General features: G+C 39.4%; 1 protein-coding gene across 1 annotated transcript in view; it reads right to left on the bottom strand.

Moving 5' to 3' along the window:
- Positions 1-19883, bottom strand: part of LOC128744337 (regulating synaptic membrane exocytosis protein 1) — a 95753-nt gene that overhangs the window by 38301 nt on the left and 37569 nt on the right. The window contains exon 7 of the mRNA XM_053841245.1: positions 7905-8470. Within this exon, the coding sequence (XP_053697220.1) occupies positions 7905-8470 (566 nt within the window). The remainder of the gene's footprint in view (positions 1-7904; positions 8471-19883) is intronic.

The following is a 19883-nucleotide window of genomic DNA, read 5'->3' on the forward strand; positions in this document are numbered from 1 at the left end:
CATTTAAATTGTATGGTGAAGACATGTCTTCACATGTCTTCAAGCGAAGACATTTCACTTTTCTGTAACAAAAATGTCTTCAAAATGTCAAAAATGTCTTCAATGATAAGAAAGTCATCGAGATTGCCAGGTCAGGCGGGGGAGCTTCACATTCAGCACAAAAGAGGTAAGCGATGATGCCAAAAATATGTCTCACCCCAAGTTTCCGAGACTGTGTATTTGTGGGACCAGTTCGATGTTACTTATATGAGCTATTAAAACCAACGGACTGACAGACTGATTGTTTCCTGAAGCCATCACCGTACATCGTATCGCTGCAAGCGCAGATAAATTTGTAAGAACCATTCATACTGCGAAGTGTGAAACGAGCCTCGTATGGTAGTTTTGTCCAAGCATATCCTCTACATAATTAATTATTTATCACTATGAATGTTTCGGTTCCGAATTTTTTAAATTATTTACCTAAATGTATCCACATGAATCGGGCTTAAACGAATGCAGCTGAAGGACATGCTGACAACTTGGACCACTGGACCATGTATTTTGGCTCTACTCAAATTGTACGCAGATGACAGTCTTGCCAGCGCGTTGTTAAAATCAAACGCAATCATCACTGGGGAACGGTATCCAAATCAATTGATGCAATAGAGTTTTGCATGGGTGAACATAACCTTACTTGTTTGACGTCTATCGGTAGTTTGTTTACATGGAGTTATGATGTAATTTAAAATAAGGTTTTGCAAGGTGGCGTCACGAATGAACCGGAATGAACGCAATTCACTCATGTGACATCCACTCGTGGTTTGTTTACTATTTGTTAGGCGATATGCATAAATTGGAGTTAAACGTTTTAAAAGCATATTATCCAGCAGTGTCGTCCTCCAAACTACTCGGAATGGCAGTTCTTGTGCTTTTCTGACTTGCCGTTAAGGCCTTAGGCAATATTCAGTTTCAACATGTTAACCCATGTTCCAAGTCCATGTAAACAAACCACTGATAGACGTCAACGAAGTGAGGTTATGCTCGCCCGTGCAAAACCTTATGATGAAGGTGAATATTGTTAACGGTACAAAAAAACTGTCATTCCACGTAGTTTAGAAAGAAAAACTGCAGGACAATACACTTTTGCCTCGATTTACTTGAATTTATATAAATTGCGTACACAAAATTCGACTAACAGATAATACAATAAACCATGGATGGATGTCAAATGGGTGAATCACTTTTATTCCTGACGTCAGCGTGCAAAACTCCGGCCGAGCACTGCGCGAAAACGCGAAATAGAGCTTTCTGACAGTTCAAGCACTCAAGTATGATCATACGAGCGAACACGAAATACGTGTATGTATATAATTATCGCTCTCAATTCCTAACCTCCAATTTTGTGTAACATCTGGAGGATTAGATATGTTAACAATCCGAACACCATGCCGAGAAACAACGATTAGTTATCTCCGATTGCATTGCACTGTGGAGTAAATATTTCAGCAATTAGCTCATACCGTTTAAATTACAAAGTCACAGTTTGCGAATATGCTAGCATTTCACCCAGCGGAAAAAGACATTAATTCGTACCTTACTAACAAAGGAATGCAACTTCTTTGTTTAACTGCCTTTGTTGCCCTCATTTTCAAGCACATCGTGCAAAAGCACCAACACAAACGTTATTGAAAGCTCTATGCACGCATTGTTACAAAATGAAGTATTCCACCACGCACACATATAAAGATTTTTTGACATTAGCTGGGGCCCTCACTGAGGCTGTTTGCAGCAGGAATAATATCAACAACATCAAATTCTAAACTCCCGGATCCTCTCCTCCACTCTTTGCTCCCCCCTCACTACTACATAAGCGAGCCTCAGCAAATGTCATTCTCATTACTGACGAAACCGCAAATTACTTCATAGTGTATAACATTACAACTGTTGTTGGGTAATCCACATGAGTCCATGAGATGCTTTGTTCACGAATGAACAATAACTACACTGGCGTACCTGCACGAATAAAGTGGTACTTAGCATCTTGGCCAATAACTGCTATCCCTAAAACCTCGTGATCTCATCTGAGGTACGAGAGGTATGTTGATAGAGAAGAGGAAATCAGCATCGTGGTACCAGTTTAATACGGCCGGACGGTACAGGGCCTCCAAGACATCCGTTAAAAATACTAGTACAGAAAACAAATATCGTATAAATACAGACCGGAATAATCAACATTCACCAGGCTACTAAACGAACCTACGATTGGAAACTTGGACTATGGAAGTAAGTTCTTGAGTTTCAGGGTACCCAGATTCTTTCCGACATATTGAGAGACTACAAGTTCGACAATGTATCTATGGTATATACATACAGGAATCGTTACACCATTTATTGGAGACCTGACTGCGTACAGGTCGACACTTTTTACGCGCAACTAGAACCTAAATAACGAATGCATTAAAAAACGGACAGATTTTTTTTTAAATGTTATTTATTCAAAATGTATCTGATCCCCCGTGCCCGTGTTGCCACCTTACACATCAAGCTTTGTAAAACGGATGGGCTGATTTTAGCGATTATTCATGTTATTACTCTGCCACCTGGTGGTGAATCGCCATCACCAGTCGTAGTAACCCTATTGTGCACACCGCTCAGAAAAAATTGACCGCATTGTCAGTTGTTTTACAGCAAGCATGGCGAAAATAGTCCAGCAACTACGTTCGATGCTTTGTTCGTATCAGTCAGCTCTACCCCGGAACGAAGAAGTTGGACATCGTGTGACACTTCGTATCCGCCGATCTAGCATTTACAACATTCTTTCCTTTCTGGAGAAAGGCGAGAGCATTGAACACAAGCCTGAATTCGGCCGTCAGACAATGGTGTGCGTCCGTAAAGCTGAGCATAAACTACGGATGAATGCCGAGATCGAGATGGCCTCATCGTCCGCGGCTCGTGACGGAAGGTAGTCCAAACGGTGAAGAAGTACATTTTTATGCGGAGGTGTCTGTTGAGGCCGGCAGTGCAAAGCAGGCAATCATGAACGACTGAAGGTGCTGCTGAAAATCATCTTTCCGGCAAAACGCCTGTCCGAAGTCCTGGTCACAATGGATGACAAGCCCTACTTGACGCTGGTCAGCAACGACTGGCAAGAAGATAACCAACGACTGGCAAGAAGATGACGTCAAATATATCTCCCACACCAAGTTCCCGAAGAAGGTCTCTCTGTGGCTGACGATTGGTAAAAAGAGAATGTGCAGGTCGTTGTTTCTTCGGGGCTTGTAGTGATCGAGTAGATATAGAGTATCAAGTGCCTGCCGAAAATTGCCAACTTCCGCGAAGGGGCATGTGGTCACTTGTCCGTACCTGGCTTCGGTCCATCATGCCACGAGATCACTGAAGACAATGGATCGAAATTTTGTTTTGAACAAACCTCAAATCGAGGATATACTTCAACAATTTGATGGCCACTAAAGAGCTGAAAAACATTACCACATCTATCTTTCCATCGATCCATAAGGTTCTGGCCAACTGCTGTAAGTCCGCAAAGCAGGTTGTCAAGGTCTGTTTGCAGAAGGCTGAATAAACGTAGGATATAATGAAAATGTGTTTCATTGAATTATCCTTTGTAGTGTTTTTCGCCATCCAAAATTAGTCCAATTTTTCAAATGCATGCGGTATAACAAATGTTCTACGCATGACGTCAAAGTCGTTTAGGTTGACCAAGCCGATTATTAGAATTGGAAAGTTCAGTACACACCGGCTTAGGAACGAAAACTGCTCACTGACTTCGCCGTCTCCATAAACATAACTATGCGAAGCAGCTACTACCATACCGATACAACTGGAGATCATCGAAATAGATCGATTCACAAATCAACCACGCATTGATTGAAGACATTGTGATTTTAGATTTCATCAATCTTAAAATCTGTCATGACATAAACTTAATAGTCCGCCCAGTTAGGATACGACTTCAAGGTTAGGATACGACCAGCATCGGTCTTACAAGCCAGGCCAGTCGTCGTATGTTCGAATCTCGGCTGGACGATGCTGCTAGAGTCAGTTGTATCGTTGCACTAGCCCTGCAATTGTCCTCTACTCTAATAACCAGCTATGTCTTAAAGACCGTTATAACCAAAGCTTTTCTTTGACATAAACGTTTCATCCGACCCTTGGAAAGTAGTGCACCAAATACTTTCCTTTGTAACCAACACCCACCTTTGTAACCGTCTTCCACTACGTTTCAACCTTGAATGACTCAATCTACCTGAAGTCGGTACTGAATATGCGCCGGGTGATGAAGAGTTAACCCAAGACCCGCTCGAGAATTGTTGCAATAGCGTTAAAGCAGCTATCAGCAGCTCGGACAGCGAAAGGTATTAGATTCGTCGAGAGGTATCGAGATAATTACTAGTTCGACGAAGAATTCCGTACGGATCAGAATGCACCACGTGAGCTGATGCTGCAGCAGCAGTATCACTTCTTTCGAGATAGGAAGACTTAAGTTTTTCGCTGTACAGTGAAGTCTTCTATTTTACACGGGGGATACGTGGAGCGTCAAAAAACCCCATTTAAAGAAACCGTGTTAATTCGAAAAATGTTGTAACAAAACCGGTGAAGTTCCCAATGCCGTTAAGTTGCTCAAGAACAACAAGGTAGCTGGCAATATGGAATCACAGTGGAGTTTATCAAAACGGGCACGCACAGGATGACTGGACACGGAACATGTGAAAACTACGTATGCAGATTGCGTGAATGCAAATTTAACCATGAGCGGGCGTAAGTCTACGACAAACCCAATAGTGATCGGTTTGAATTCGGTTAGTACTAGACGAAGCGATGTACAACGTGCTAGGTGGGTGGTCCAAGACAAGTGATCGGTGGTTCGAATCTTAGTAGCATGGTTTATTCTCAGATCCTCCACATCCCTTAAACTAAAATTCTACATTTACCAATAATGAAGCCTCTTGCCAGGGCAAGTTACAGCAGTGGTACTGGCTCGAAGTACGTCATGAAGCCTCTTTTGTCCATGGACAAAATATAACTTGTTCCGCTACCTAGTTCTAGGAACGAGATTGGTGATGTATGTATGTATGAGGACTAGGTATCACCTACCTTGACAAGGAGAATTGTATAAACATAACCATCGGTCACGTTTACCAGATATTTTATGGATGGTCAAAGGGAATCGGTTGGTAAGCAACATCACTAGCACGCAGCGCCGTAGCGTGCGGTTGGCCAGACCGGCCCCCGCCAATGGCGCTAGCTCTTGGGGCACCAAAAGGGCCTGCGTTTCTGTAAAGCAATAACTGCATTGAAAAATGGCTGATTTTAGCGATTTTTCACTCCACGTTATCAGTTGATTTGCTTGCAGCGAAAACGGCTAAACAAGTACGCTCGATGCTTTGTTCGTATTGCCAACTCCACCCCGTAGCGAAGAAGTTGGACATGGCGAAGCACTTCGTACCCGCTGAATGGAGCCAATCTAGCATTTACAAGAAAGGCAAAAGCAAGAAAGGCAAAAGCGTTGAACGGCACGGAGCAGCTGAAGATGAAAATCGATTGCAAGGAGGTCTCTTCGCTGCGCACATTGGGCCGAGAGGTCGGAGTAACCGGCTAAACGATGTAGAAGTACTTGGCTAAACTGGACTTTTTTATACGGAAAGGTCAGTCGAAGCTGGCCGTGTCTGAGCAGTGGGCAATCGCCCAGAGATCGGCTGAAGGTGTCGGCGAAGCTCAATGTCGTGGTGATGAGTGATGAAAACTATTTGACGCTGGATGGCAACGACTGGCAGAGAACCGAGTATTTTACGTCCCTCACCAAGAAGGTAAACGATGATGTCAACGCGCCAAGTTCCCGAAAAAGATCCTTCTAGAGCTGGCGATCAGCGATAAACGAATATTCAAGCCGCTGTTGTATCGTTCGGGGTTTACGGTGAACGACGAGATACGAAGATACTGTACGAAGTATCTACCGGAAGCAGCTGCCTTATTTTGGAACTACCACCCTTTTGGAACCTACCAAGTTGCCGTGGTCTTTTGGCCGGACCAGGCCTTGGACCTTCGTGCCAGGAGATCACACAAGGAGATGAACCGGCTGAAAATAAACGTTATACCGACGATCATCAACTATCCCAAAGTCCCCCAACTGCGACAAATAGAAAATTTTTGGGCGAATCTCAAACGCAGCGTTTACTCCAACAATTTTGTGGTCAAAACGTTGAAGGACCTGATCATCAACGCCACGAGAGAATTGAATATGCCGACGTCTATCTTTTGATCGACCATTTTGGAAGGAACACTAATTTAGTAAAGGAGGGTGCGCCAAATTAGGTTTCCGCCAAGGTTTCACGCCCCAATGTCACGCTACGGCTCTGCTTGGACGTACGAGGGATGTTTTAGAATCGCCTGCCAGAAATTCGACACAAATTAGAAATGCTTAACTATGCTTTACAGACCGTAAAGTTTCTAGACGGGACTAGTTGTACGGATGGTGCTTGCTCGAGGTGCAAATGAAACCTCCTTTTCAAGATAAAATTATAACTTGTCTCCACACTTATTGGTTCTAGAGAACGCAATTGGTTGAAAAGTAGTAAGGAGCTTAATAATGGAAAAAGGCTAATAACGGCGGCGCTTAAGCACGGGGTTCGCTCACTCTATAGTGATGTTGTAGAAATAACGAAGTGCGGAATACAGAAAAAACACTTAGACAATATCACGATGGATCAAAATACTAGCTGCAGTGATAATATCCATACAAAAAAGTAAAGCAAAACTTGAAAGGAAGTGTGGATTGTTCAACAAACTGGAGACAGACAGCTATGAACCGAATATGTTGGCATAATACTATACTGCCTACTATACTCGCCTAACAGCCCCATTTACATAGAAAACTTCATAGAAAATGGAACTGTTATGCGAATAGTGGCAGTATAATGTGTCATTAAATTTCACGCGATAATTTTCGCGATATCATCAAAATAAAATCGGGATCAGTAATGACCCCTTATTAACAATTATCTATGTCAATGTCACCTCTGAAAGTGTAAGTTACTTGTCGATTCTCGGAGGCCGAAAATATCAGACTAACATGTCTTTCTCTCTCTCCAAACTGACTATTTTTGCACTAAAACTCGACTAAACATATTAGATTACACCATGAGAAAGCCACGATCTTTGTTGGAAGCTGCGCTTTAGAAAATAAACCGTTGTAAAATGGTTTATTTTATAAAATTTTTCTATATTATGTAAAATAATTTTCGTACGTAAAACTAAAAATTAAAAATTATCGCTAGATTTGTATCTCAGACATTTTTATTTTAAATTTGGCCAAAACCTATTGTATATTTTTGTGAATTTTATTCATACATTTAAAAAGAAGATTTTTAATTGTTCATATTTTATTGTCTGACCGACATGTGCTCGGCAACACCCGTTTACTATCTGTATAATAACTGGTTAACTACCAGTTAGTTTCGTTCTGCGATATTTGTGCCTTTGTATTATGTAAACTGATAACCTTATACCATCGCCACCCTGACGAGTGGCAACCCCTCAAGAATGGAAACTTGGAAATAGTATCAAGAAATATTGTGATCTCTCTGCGTCATCAACACAAATTACAAATGTGAACACCGTTGAAAGTTATAATTATTATTATTAGTAATCACGAAATGAGGCAGTCGAATTACATTGTTGCAAAGAAGTCACGGAAGCTCATGCAAAAGCAGTACCATACATGCAAAGATAGACCTTCAAATTAAAACAAAATCGGTGCCTAGTAGCAAAGTAGCAAAAGACTGAAGAACTTGAAAAGAAAACAAATTGGATTAAATTGTCTGTATATAGTGTATATAAACAAAAGCTGATCTTTAGTGTATTCAAGTTGTAGAATATGAATGTTTCTAATCGTTAGGGGGTACCTTTGGACCATCGCCTCGGTTTGAGTCTTCACTACTAGTGAATGTGCTGCTCGTGTCGATTCCAGAGTCCTTAGTGGCTGAATCCTGGCTGCCTTGTCGTTCCGATTCCCACCGTCCCCAATCATCAGATTCTTGCCCATCGAACCTCACCGTTTTCTTTCTTCGCTCGGTAAATCGTCTGCTATCTGCCGGATCATCCCAATATGGGTCCGGCTGGTCATTGCCAGCAGTACTAGCGTTGTACCGACTGTTCTGCTGTATATACTGATATTGGCTATTATGAACTTGATTGGTTTGCGGCACTGGCTGGTGAGTATGGTGATGATGACTACTACTGTGGTGGTGATTATTGTTATCGTACGCCGAAGAAGTAATGGTGCTATCGGCAACCACTACCTGCGGTAGCGGCTGCTGACTATGCAAGTGCGTCTGCTGGCTTTGGTACCGATTGTGGTTGGTTCGATTATAGTTATTTCTTTGTTGGACATCCAGCTTTCTCGTTCGATAATCAGTTAGGCTTGGATTCAGTCGAGAGTGATTATCAAAATACTGTCTTTGATGCCCGGCTGCAAGAAGGGTTCAAATCGAACAACGCTCAACATCGCAAGTAATGATCAAGTTTTTTTTTGTGGTAATAGATCTAGTGACTATCATATCATCGAAACAAATTAAAACCTACAAACAACAGTAACTAACAGCGATACAAATTAAGCCGTGTCAACTAAATCGAAAACAAAATAATAACGTGGCTATCCCTAATTTTACCTTTCGATTACTCAATGGAAATGAATATTTGAGAAGACATGAACCAAACCGCATCTGGCTTGTTTTCCAGTTAGAGCGTTGCAGGGTCATATATTTTTAGGTATTTAACAAAATAAAAGTTAAGATATAATTTATGATACAGCAATTTTAAGATAGATAAATGAATAATTTTCCATTAGAGTCGAAAATTGGAAAAAAGGTTGTTGATTGAGTTAAACCTGATATTAATTAATTGACATCATATTCGCAAGCTGATAACAAAGATAATTTGGGACAAGTTTGCAATATATCAGTGAACTTCAGGTCTGCTTAAGCAAGCACCTTGGTGATTAAAATACGTTCCGGCTGATTGAAATTAGTTCCTGCACCTCAATTTTTAATGTGAAAAAAATCAGAAGTTTTGCTTAATAATAGTAACTTTCAGTGGTATCAGCTTTTAGAACTAAAGTTAACAAGAAAAAGATTGGTGTGCTGATATACTTACTAAGTACCCATCGCTTACAAGCTTACAATGAGATAAAACAATCAGTAATTCGCTTAGACTGTTTAAAATAGGTTCTCAAGTCTTTTTACCAAACCTAAGATGAGTACATCGAGTATCCAGGACAATAAGAATCGAATTAAAATTCGATTAGTCTGCAATTGAGACTGTAACTTAATTGTAACTGTAACCGTAAGAGCAACGGGTAAAGAAATCGTTGCTCGTACTTTTTGCTTGCATCTATTTTTTTTTTGTATCTTTTTTGTGCTACGAAACTTATCACGAAACTGGATCATAGTTTGATTAATTTTATAATATCACAAGTTCTCTAGGGAAAAAATGACCATTATTTCAAATTATGCACCAATGGTGTACAGAACCTCGATTGTCACTAAGAAAGTTAGCGAAAATGAAAGGTGTAAATGAAAAAGTAATCAAGAAATTCTGTGAGGATAACTCGTTTGAGGATAAACCTAAAACAGGTCGAAGAAAAAGGTTCAGCCAGCTCTCGTTTGGACAATCATATAATGAACGCTTTGACACAAAAAAAAGAAGTACGAGGTGTGACAATAAAGGTGTGCACGTCGAAATCAAACGATCATCGCGCACAAGAAAGTTTGAAGCTGCGAACTAATGACACATTCCACCATTACGGGATACCATCCCCACTATTCGCGACTACGAAGCTACACGATCTCTTTTACGCTCATGAAAGTGCTCATATCCCAAGTAACAATATGGGTTTTATTACACTCTTATGATGACATTTAAGATCAAAATTGGTCGTGAAGACCACCATAAGAGTACAATAAAACTCACATTGTTGCTTGGGATGTGAGTGTGCGTGAAGAACGGCTCAAAATCTCTCTGTTTCTTGCACTCTTTGACAAATTCTTATCCTTGCTTCACGCATATAGAGTAGGGCGGGGCATAAGTGCGATGTTTGAAGTTGTCATCAATTTTCGTGAGATATAAAGAAGGACAACAACATCATATATTTTAGTAATGCAGTAACTCAATGTCTTCACATTCAACCATAAATCATCTGCGGTAATAGTGTTTTGCAAAATAAATTCTTCTATCTTCTGATCAAGTGCAGTTTCACACTTTTACCCCACTAGCGGGGCAAAAGTGCGAATACCGCGGGGCAAAAGTTCGAATCTAGAATCCATGAAATTAGCCCAGCAGTAGCTAACAAAACCATATTATCTTCAATCTGCGTTATGTTTTGGTAAGAAATATTCTCAGTTCACACCTTTTCTATTTTGCGCTGGTGTATTGCAGCCTCTGTTAGATCGAAACTTTTCCAAACGTTTGTTTTTTGTTTCATCAGCGGAAACACGGCACACAGTTTTCTGCAGATCTTCCATTTCTAGTATCTGTAATATAGTGCCTAAGGCTGTATAATTAGCTATACATTTTTGCCTCGTCCATGAATCGCACTTTTGCCCCGTTCGTGAATCGAACTTTTACCCCGCTAGGCGCTTGACGGGGTTAGATTTAATTACGGAAAAACGAAATATATTTTGTAAATTATTTTCGCCGTATTTTCAAAACAGATATGTGAGTGATGTAAAACGCTGCTACAAATTTTCAACAAGTAATATCCTCCTGTTGATATCGTATTCTCCGCATAACGAAAAATTACATCAAAACTGCCCTAAAATAACATTTGCACATAACTCAGCAACTATGCTTCGTAAGCAAACAAAGTTTACGTTAGATTCAAGCTGTCAAAGTAGTCACCCATCCATGCCAATGTAGAAGATTTACTCGGAATCTGCACCGATAAATCATTGAATCGCACTTTTACTCGCATCGCACTTTTACCCCTCCTTGCTCTACTAAACATATCCAGTGGCAGCACCTTATCTTCGTAGTCGCGAATAATAAGTCCCCTTTTGTTACCTATTTTGCAATAAAGGAAAAAGAAAATAGGAATATAAAAAAATAAAGTCCCCTTTTGTCACCAATTTTGCAAGCTATTTGCGAACAATTGCGTGAAACAGGAACTTATTCACACAGTTAAAATGGTTGCTAAATGTGTCTCATGACGCTGGAATTCTGTAAGTCCGATAAGAAGTGGAAGCAGATAAAACGAACCCCAAAACAAGAAGCATCGATTAGGCCCAGACGACGAAAGCTGTACCATACGATGCTTGCTGGTAATTCAAAGTACACTCAAGTACTTTTTTTACACGGTTTGATTTTTTGAATATTAAGAACGGGGTAACTTAGGGACCATTAATTTATTTCTCAATACATTTGGGAGTGGCTGGACATTCCTCACGTAGATTGCAAATAGTTCCTTAGTGGCACCATTCTCGAGTAATCGAAAAAAACAAACCGTGTAAAAAAAGACTTGAGTGTACATAATAATGGGCTCACTGCTTTACAGTGTGAAACATCCATTCAAAACCTCCCAGTTAGCTTCGAGGTACGATGTTGGTCTAACAAGTCAGTCGTCGTATGTTCGAATCTCGGCTAGGCGGTGCTGTTAGAGAGAGTCAGTAAGATTTTTGCACTAGTCCTGTACTCTTACAGCCGACCGCGAAGTCAGTCGATATAGAAGGGTCAAGTCTTAGAAAGACGTTTAAGCCCTAGGTTTTGCTTTTGGAAACATCCATTCAAGTTAAAAAATTTGGCTAGTTGCTATGGTCTAGAGCAAGCTATTTGTGGCTGCGTAAATTTCGCAAACGTTCATTAAGCGTGATGAACAGCGAAATGTACGTCGAGGAGGTTTTACAAAAATGAATTCTATGCTTGATTCGTAGCAACATGGATCCGGTTGGCTTCTGGCTAGATCTTTTTGGCGTCCATGAGCCTGTCAAAATGAACGATCGTGGTACATTTGGCAAAAAACACGAAAATGTTCGTGTTTAGCTCGTTCTCCGTGCCACAAGATACGCGGAAGAAGTAGGATAAATAATTTTTTGCTAAATTTCAATTTCGTTGCGCGCACCCTTGGAGGAACTGGGCCGCGCATTCTAAGAAATGATTCATTTCATGTCGCCATTGGTCGATTTATTTGCTGATCTACGTGGGTATTTTTGCCTTGCCATAAATTGACCGGGATTTGATCTTCTGGGTCCAGGCGAGTCCCTAAATTCGTTTTACGGAGGGCAGGGTCGTTACAGGCAGTAGTACCAGTACGGGCTAGTACTCTGGTTCCATTGACTCTTACAGCTTCTCTCAGCTGAGATTCGAGCAAGCGACACCTGACTAGTGTCCTATCTCGAGGCCAACTGGGTTGTCTAAGGGTTGTATGTATTTCTGATCTTTGCTATTTGAATTAAAACTGGATGCATCCACACTTTCTGGGATAGCCTTTATGGAACACATTTGAAAATCCTTTGGGTCATTCCACGTCAAGTGACCGAGAAAAAGCACAAACTTGTAATCGACCGTCTCCGATTTGAACCAAATTTTGTCCGATTGTTCGTTTTAGGTTAGCAAAAAAAATCCTAAGTTTGGTACCGATTGGACGTCCCCTCGATTAATGGGTGTACCTCCATTTTTAAAGAAAAGACACGTTTTCGCCTGTAACTCTGGAAACACTTGGTTTAGAAAGACAATTTTATCATGATTCAGAAGGAAATTGCCCAATAATCTGAAAAAAATATTAATTTTTAGGGGCAGTGCTGCCAAATATTTTTAAAATCGATTTAAAAACTAAATTTGCATTTTTCTCTAAATGAGTATAATTTGAATTCAAAAATTTCAACTCCATCGTAATCCACAGATCTTTTTCACATAAGAATCACTCGAAACCTCGAGGTGTTCTTTGCCGATCCAGAGTTATAGCGATTTGAAGAAAGAAACCAGCGATTTTTCAATAATCATAGTAAAATTACATTATTTTTGAATAATCAAAGTAAAATTACATTTCATTGAAGCAGTGAGGCAAATTTAGTTTTCAAATCGAATTTAAAAAATTTTCTCAGCACTGTCCCTAAAAATTAATATTTTTTCGGATTCCTTGGGCAATTTCCTGTGTGGTTCCAGAGTTACAAGCAAAAGAAAATAAGAGGATTTGACGCAAACGTGTCTTTTCTTTAAAAATGAAGGTACTTCCATTAATCGTGGGGACGTCCAACAGGCACTGTCGGCGTTAAACTTAGGATTTTTTCTTGCTGACCTGAAACGAACAATCTGACAAAATTTGGTTCATAGATCGATTACATGGCACTCGGACACTTGACGTCGACCCAGTAAACCACAAATCGTATATCAATATATAAAACTAGTCTTAAATGTCTCTAAACAAGATCGAAATCGTACACAAAGCTTATTAAATCGCACCCCAGTTTATATTCAATCGTACAAAATGATGACGACTGATTTACATACGATTTTCATCACAGAATTGTATAGCATTTTGAAACTAATCATGTTGAGTCGGATCTCATCGTATACAAATACTTATGAATGTGAATTGTTTACGAATAATCTGCAGTGCGTATATCGCCTCCAAAATAGTACGCATATGTTGGTTGCGTACATCTAGCGCGATTTTTCAAGATATATATCGGTACATATATCTCATTTTTCACTTCGATATACGTACGAAAATGTTTACTGGGGAATGACCGCTATACAAGTTTTCGTTTGACGCGGGCATCAGCAGAAAAACAATCAGAAAATGCAACTATTTATGCGTTTAAAAGTTTCTATCCGATCGATCACATGTTACTAAGCTGGTCAAAATATTACCAACAAATAGTGGCTGGAAAATGTTACTACACCTTCCGTATTCAGGAAATAAAATATAACCTCAGCAGAATATGCTTACTAAGTAAGGATTCGTACAAAAATTCTGTAGCGGGCTAGTATCGAATGGCCGAATAACAAACAACTGAGAGCCGAAATCCAAATGACCGAATTTCAACAACTGTCACAGAAGGTGTAAATATATTTGCCTGAATCACAAAAGACCGAACCTTTATTCGGCCGAATCACGAAAGATTGAACTCCTACTTGGCCGAATCATAAAGCCGAACCCGAACCCCTACGAAGACGAATTATCTCTTAATGCCTGAATAACTATCCAATGGAAAAAAATGAATTGGATAGCAGCTAACAAATAAATTTTGTCGAACAAATAACAAACTAAATAATACAACTTTTTACTACAAAACAAAAAAAACATGCTTCAAGAACGCCTTTGTTCAGCGCTTGATTTGTTTATCGCAATTGCGTCCACAAAATTTTTGCATTTGCACATTTTGAATAGATTTTTTTATTTATTTTCACCGCAAATCTGGAACGTTCCGAAGAACCCTTATAAGCTACGAGAACTGTTCACCGAATCAGTAGCAAATGGCTCGGCCACATTCGGCCGGAAATATTCACGGTCTTCAACCTGACAAATGTTGGGTACATGCTGTCCTTACTCGCTGCCGCTCATTCGGACTCAACTAAGGGATTATCCCTACTAGTCATAAACCTAAGAAAATGCAAGCACCCAAATAGAAGTTTCAATGGGGAGCTGTCCCCCACCCGACCCCGTGGGGACCACTACTTCTGACAGCGGGTCCAGCCTTCTCGCCCAAAATTATCTTGGAAACATTTGCTACTGACATGGTTAATAGATGCAAAAATCTATTCGAAAAGTATAAATCCTCACAAATGAGTAACAACAATTTTGTTGACACAGTTGCACATTTATTATTTTATTTTGTTTTATGTTCGATCAAAATGTTAACTGCTTTCCAATTCATGCTTTTTTTTATTGAATAGGTATTTAGGCTTTCTTATGAGGGAGTAAATGTTTTTTTTGTGAAGAACGAACATCGGACTAACCGGGAAAAATGAAATGCAAACTGTGAAAAATAATTGACTGTCCCGGTTTGAGATATTTAGGCATTCCAAGAAAATTCGTATTTCTTGTTCGTATTTTGTTGAGCCTTTCGAGACTAAACCGAGTAGGGGTACAGCCTTTCGTGATTGGGCCAAATACAATTTCGGCCTTTTGTAACAGCTGTCGAAATTCGACTACTTGTTATTCGACCATTTGTGTAACGGCCATTCGGTACCAGTTCGTGGAATATGTCAGAAACTACACAAAAATGGGTACAACGTGTTTTCCGATTTTTATTCAATGCTAAGAAACTAGGGGAAATTACGTTTTGTAATTTATTGGGGGGTTATCAAGCGTTACCTATTGTTACATAGGACAGGGGACCAGAAAACGGAATTTTTGGGTTACGTAATACCACGTCTAATGAACACCCAGAATTAGTTCGATTTAATTCATTCATAGGCTCGAATTATAAAGCTTTTTTACGACGAGGATTCTATCAGGTAGACAGAGATTTATACTTATTAATTTGGACACCACGTTTTTCATGTAAGTCATTAAAATTAAAGAGTATTTTCACGCTTTTTGAAATTCAGTTTTATTTTTATATCATACAAAAGATATACATCGCACACACAAAAAAAGATATTCTTCGTAATGATATCGATAAAGTTCCTTTAAAACAGTCATTTCCAATTTTCCAATTTCCAAGAAATCAATTTCTTTTGTGGAACTTCAACCATAATACGAACCGAACTTTGAAGATCGGTTTTCTACAATTCAAAAATCCGGATTTTATTGCTTCTTGAATGAAAATTTTGTCACAAGTTGGCAATATATAGATAAACATCTAATCATTTATGAAAAATTGAATTATTTATTACAAATATTTGTCTTTTTAGAAACACAGATTTGAAAATATAGAATATAGAACACTCTATTACTACAGTCTTGAACTTTTTAAGCTTTGCAAGTTAAAATTCCAACGTTTTGAAGATTTAAAATGTAAAATCCCCAAAGCAATATTAGACTGCACGTATATTTATGAGTTGATCAACATTTTTCACAAAATATTACAGTATGTAGTATATTTAAAATGTTGAAATTCTCTCCAAAAATATGCAGTTGTAAAAATATATGGAAATTATCATGCAAAACTTGCCTAAATATTCTCCGTAAACAATTTTCAATTAGAAGCAATAATCCTCAATATTTGATATGAAACAAAAATATATATTTTACCTTTTTCTACTATTTCCTATTTCGCCATCATGGGCACAATTACATACAAAAGATCAAAATTATTTACAAAACATTTTTCTTTTGAAACACAAAAAAGTAAATATTTTATGGCACGAAATTCAATTTACTAAGGAATTAGCAACAATCCTGAAAACGGTAACGATTCACTACGGTTTGTAAAAATGGATGAATGAGCTGTAGAAATGTTTACGTACACTGATTTAGGGGATAGAGAGTGTGCTATACTGGAGTACTATACGGATACGAGTGAAAAGGGATAGACAATAAAAGAGTTAAATGATAGATAGAATGTAAGAAGAATCATCGGAAAAAGAGAGATATGCAGCGCATAGTAAATTGATTACTTTGGTGAAGATAGATTACTCGAAAGGACATCATGCCAATATGAAGAGATAGAAAGATCTCAGAAAAAGAGGCTTAACACTACAGGTACAGCCAACAACGACTCGATTTATACGTGGATCTATACTAATCGGAACGGAAAAAAATAGTAAGTATAATTAATATAAATTGGATTTGCTCGTTGGAAAACAGCGCGCAGCTACTACACAATGTTTGGATATAAAAAATTTCAAAGCTTTTTCTTTAGGTTTAAAGGTACAAAGGACAGCAATAAAAGAAGATAACAAAATATCATTGTGAAAAATATCACGGCACACACAGCATCGTAGACAAATTTAAAACAAAGAATTTTTTTGCATTAGATTATATATCGAATAAGTCTAGGTGCAGAAATATAAGACAAATCAAGAATAAATGATAGACAATCTCTGATTACTTGAACAAAATGAGCTACTGTTGAGAAATTGTTTCTGTCTTAACCGGTGGCGATCCAATCATAGCTATATTTCTTTTATGTAACCCTCCGTTAAAACCCAGATTGCATAAAATTTTTGATTTCTAAACTTTATTTAAAAGCAAACATTCTTATTATTAGAGGAAATGCCGTAGTGTCAAAGATAAATAACGCGTTCATTTACCTTTGCCTATTGAAATACCCTAGCTGAAAAGGACGATAGAGTAAATACCAGAGTGCAGTGATGCAATACCAGCACTGCATGTAACCATTTCAGTCTTACTAAAGCTGTATCGACGTGGCCGTAGCATACCTTTCTGCTAGGCCTATTTGACCGTGAAGAAGATAATACGAAACATGTAACCTAGAAACTTAGATATAAGGTGATGTACTCGCGTGTTGTAGCAGCGAGCACTATCTATAGTAGGTAGGCCCTACAGCTGACGTAGCAAAAGCTTTATATCGATGTTAACCCTTACGGAGGCTACGCGAATATTGGCCGCCGGAGTCGTTCAGTTGCGCGAAAGGTGGACACAAGGGCCGAAGACAGAAAAAAAACCGTACAAGTGCTTGTTATTTTTATCAGCATCCATTGCCACAAAACATCGACTGTCATTGAGTTGCATTCAGATAGAGTTATCGGTGAACGTATATTAAGGACCAGAAATTATTTTTACTTACAATACGAACCGAACTGTGGAGCACTAGTATCTAAGGGCTCATTAAATTCGCATGCCTCCGAGTTTAAATTGGTGAACATCACCAAAAGGTACTCTGATCTCATTAGCGTGTAAAAATTATAAGGCGTACAATTATGCCAAGTAGCAAGTTGTACATTCTTTAAAAATTATTTATAATTGTAATTTTTTTTTTTCATTGAAGCTGTTAATTTGGCATAATGCTATTTGGAATAACGTAATTAGACATATTTGCATTTGGTATAATCATACAAGGAACATTTAAAATAAAAATATTTGGCATAATGACCATTTGCCATAATTCCTTTAAAATCATTTTATGACATTTCATGGAAGATTCAGGGCATGGCCACCAGTTAGCCGGGAGTGTTGCCGGCGACCAGCCGTCAAAAGCGTCGGCCATTACAGGGGCAGGCCCACCGCACACATTACCTCTGCCTAGGTTTAATTGTTTTATAAGGTTTCCTGTCTACGAGATATTTAACTTTAGTCTTCGTCTCTTTGCTTCCCAGATGGGCTCGAGGTACTACACTGGTCTTATAAACCAATCGTCGTATGTTCAAATCTCAGCTGGGATCGCTAATAGGATTGTAGCACTAGCAACAAGCCCGCTGTTTTCCTGTGCTCCAACAGCTGGCTGCGAAGTCTGCCAAATAAAAACTGAAGGTAAAGTTTTGACAACGGAATGTAGCACCTAGGCTTTCCTTTTTTCTCGTCTCTTGTAAACAACAAATTAGCGTCAACAACAACTTCCGGCTAAGTTAGCAATTACATCTTCAAAACGACTGTTATGCCAAATGTCGATTATGCTAAATTAATTTTATTCCAAATAACCATTGTGCCTTCCTATTTCAAATCGCGTAATGCGAGATGGTTTTATGCCAAACAGGGAAACTCCCTTGAGCTACGACAAAATGGTGGCCTTTGGTGTCTGCAGTCTAATATTTCAGCAAAAGATCTGACCAAAATTTGAAAGAAGTAAGCATGAGTGGTACGATTCTGCGGAAGCAGTCCAGCTTTACAGCCTCACCGACGACATGGTCATTGTAGCATGCAACGTATATCAGGCTGAAGGCTAGGGCCAGCATAGTTGGATTTTGTCCTTAATACGTGGAAGGAAGACGCTCGAAGGAGACGAATATTAGCCTCCCAACATGATATCCAACTGGTAGACAAGTTAGTATAGGGTGATTTATGTATTTTGGACATTCACATTTCATTTTTCCGTAAGTGTCCAAAATAGAGTATGCGTAACGCCTGTCCAAAATACATAAATCAACCAATTTGGACTCACTGATGGTCCCCGATTATGGCATCTGTAGAGGAATACAAAAACTTGTGTCTTGTGTGTCTTGTGGCAGGAAATCGTGTTTTTTTTTGACTTCAAAAAACGCTCCGATTGAGCAAAATTTACCATGAAGTTGAGCCTCTGTACAACACTAAGAAGACTGGTAGTCTTCGACGACTACGAGGCATGGGTTATGCTAGCAAAGACCTGGCGTGCTATGCAGGTAAGTCACTGAAGGAAAGGCTTTAGGCACTCATCTACGGTGAGATGCGGTGCGGGGGTGCGCGGATGGTTGCAAAACCAAGCAAAGCCTAATTGCTACATTCCGCTTTCGAAACTTGACCTTCGGCTGTTGTTCCACAGACTTCAGAGCCAGCTGGTAGGGTACAGGACAATGGTGGACTATTGACTCCAACAGACTCTCCCAGCCGATATTCGAACGTACGACCACTGGCTTGCTAGACCAGCGTATCTCAAGGCCAACCGGCCTGGCAACCTGGCGCAGATGAATGACGGAACATGAAAACAACGACCAAATCATGAGTCGAACCAGCTGGTCAGAGAACAACCCATCGTTCATACAACGACAATCGGCCAACTGCTGTCGGCTAGACACGTCGTAGTCGTAGTGTATATCGGGTGACAGCCTTGTGAAAATAGTTCTCACAACGATTCTACAAGAACTAATCAAAGAAGTGTGTTACGGAAAAGATGAATTGACCAAGTGAAAACCGACTTCCAGATCTAATGTAGACTACCAGCCGGGCGACAAGCAGCCTTGATCCAAATTTCATGGAGACAATAGCTGTGCCGACAGGTTGGGCTTTGGGTGGTGGCAAAAGTTCATCTCGCAAGTTCCGATAAACCAGTCAATAAAGAACTTACTAG

The sequence above is a fragment of the Sabethes cyaneus genome, chromosome 3 (genome assembly GCF_943734655.1).
Source record: "Sabethes cyaneus chromosome 3, idSabCyanKW18_F2, whole genome shotgun sequence".
Taxonomy (NCBI): domain Eukaryota; kingdom Metazoa; phylum Arthropoda; class Insecta; order Diptera; family Culicidae; genus Sabethes; species Sabethes cyaneus.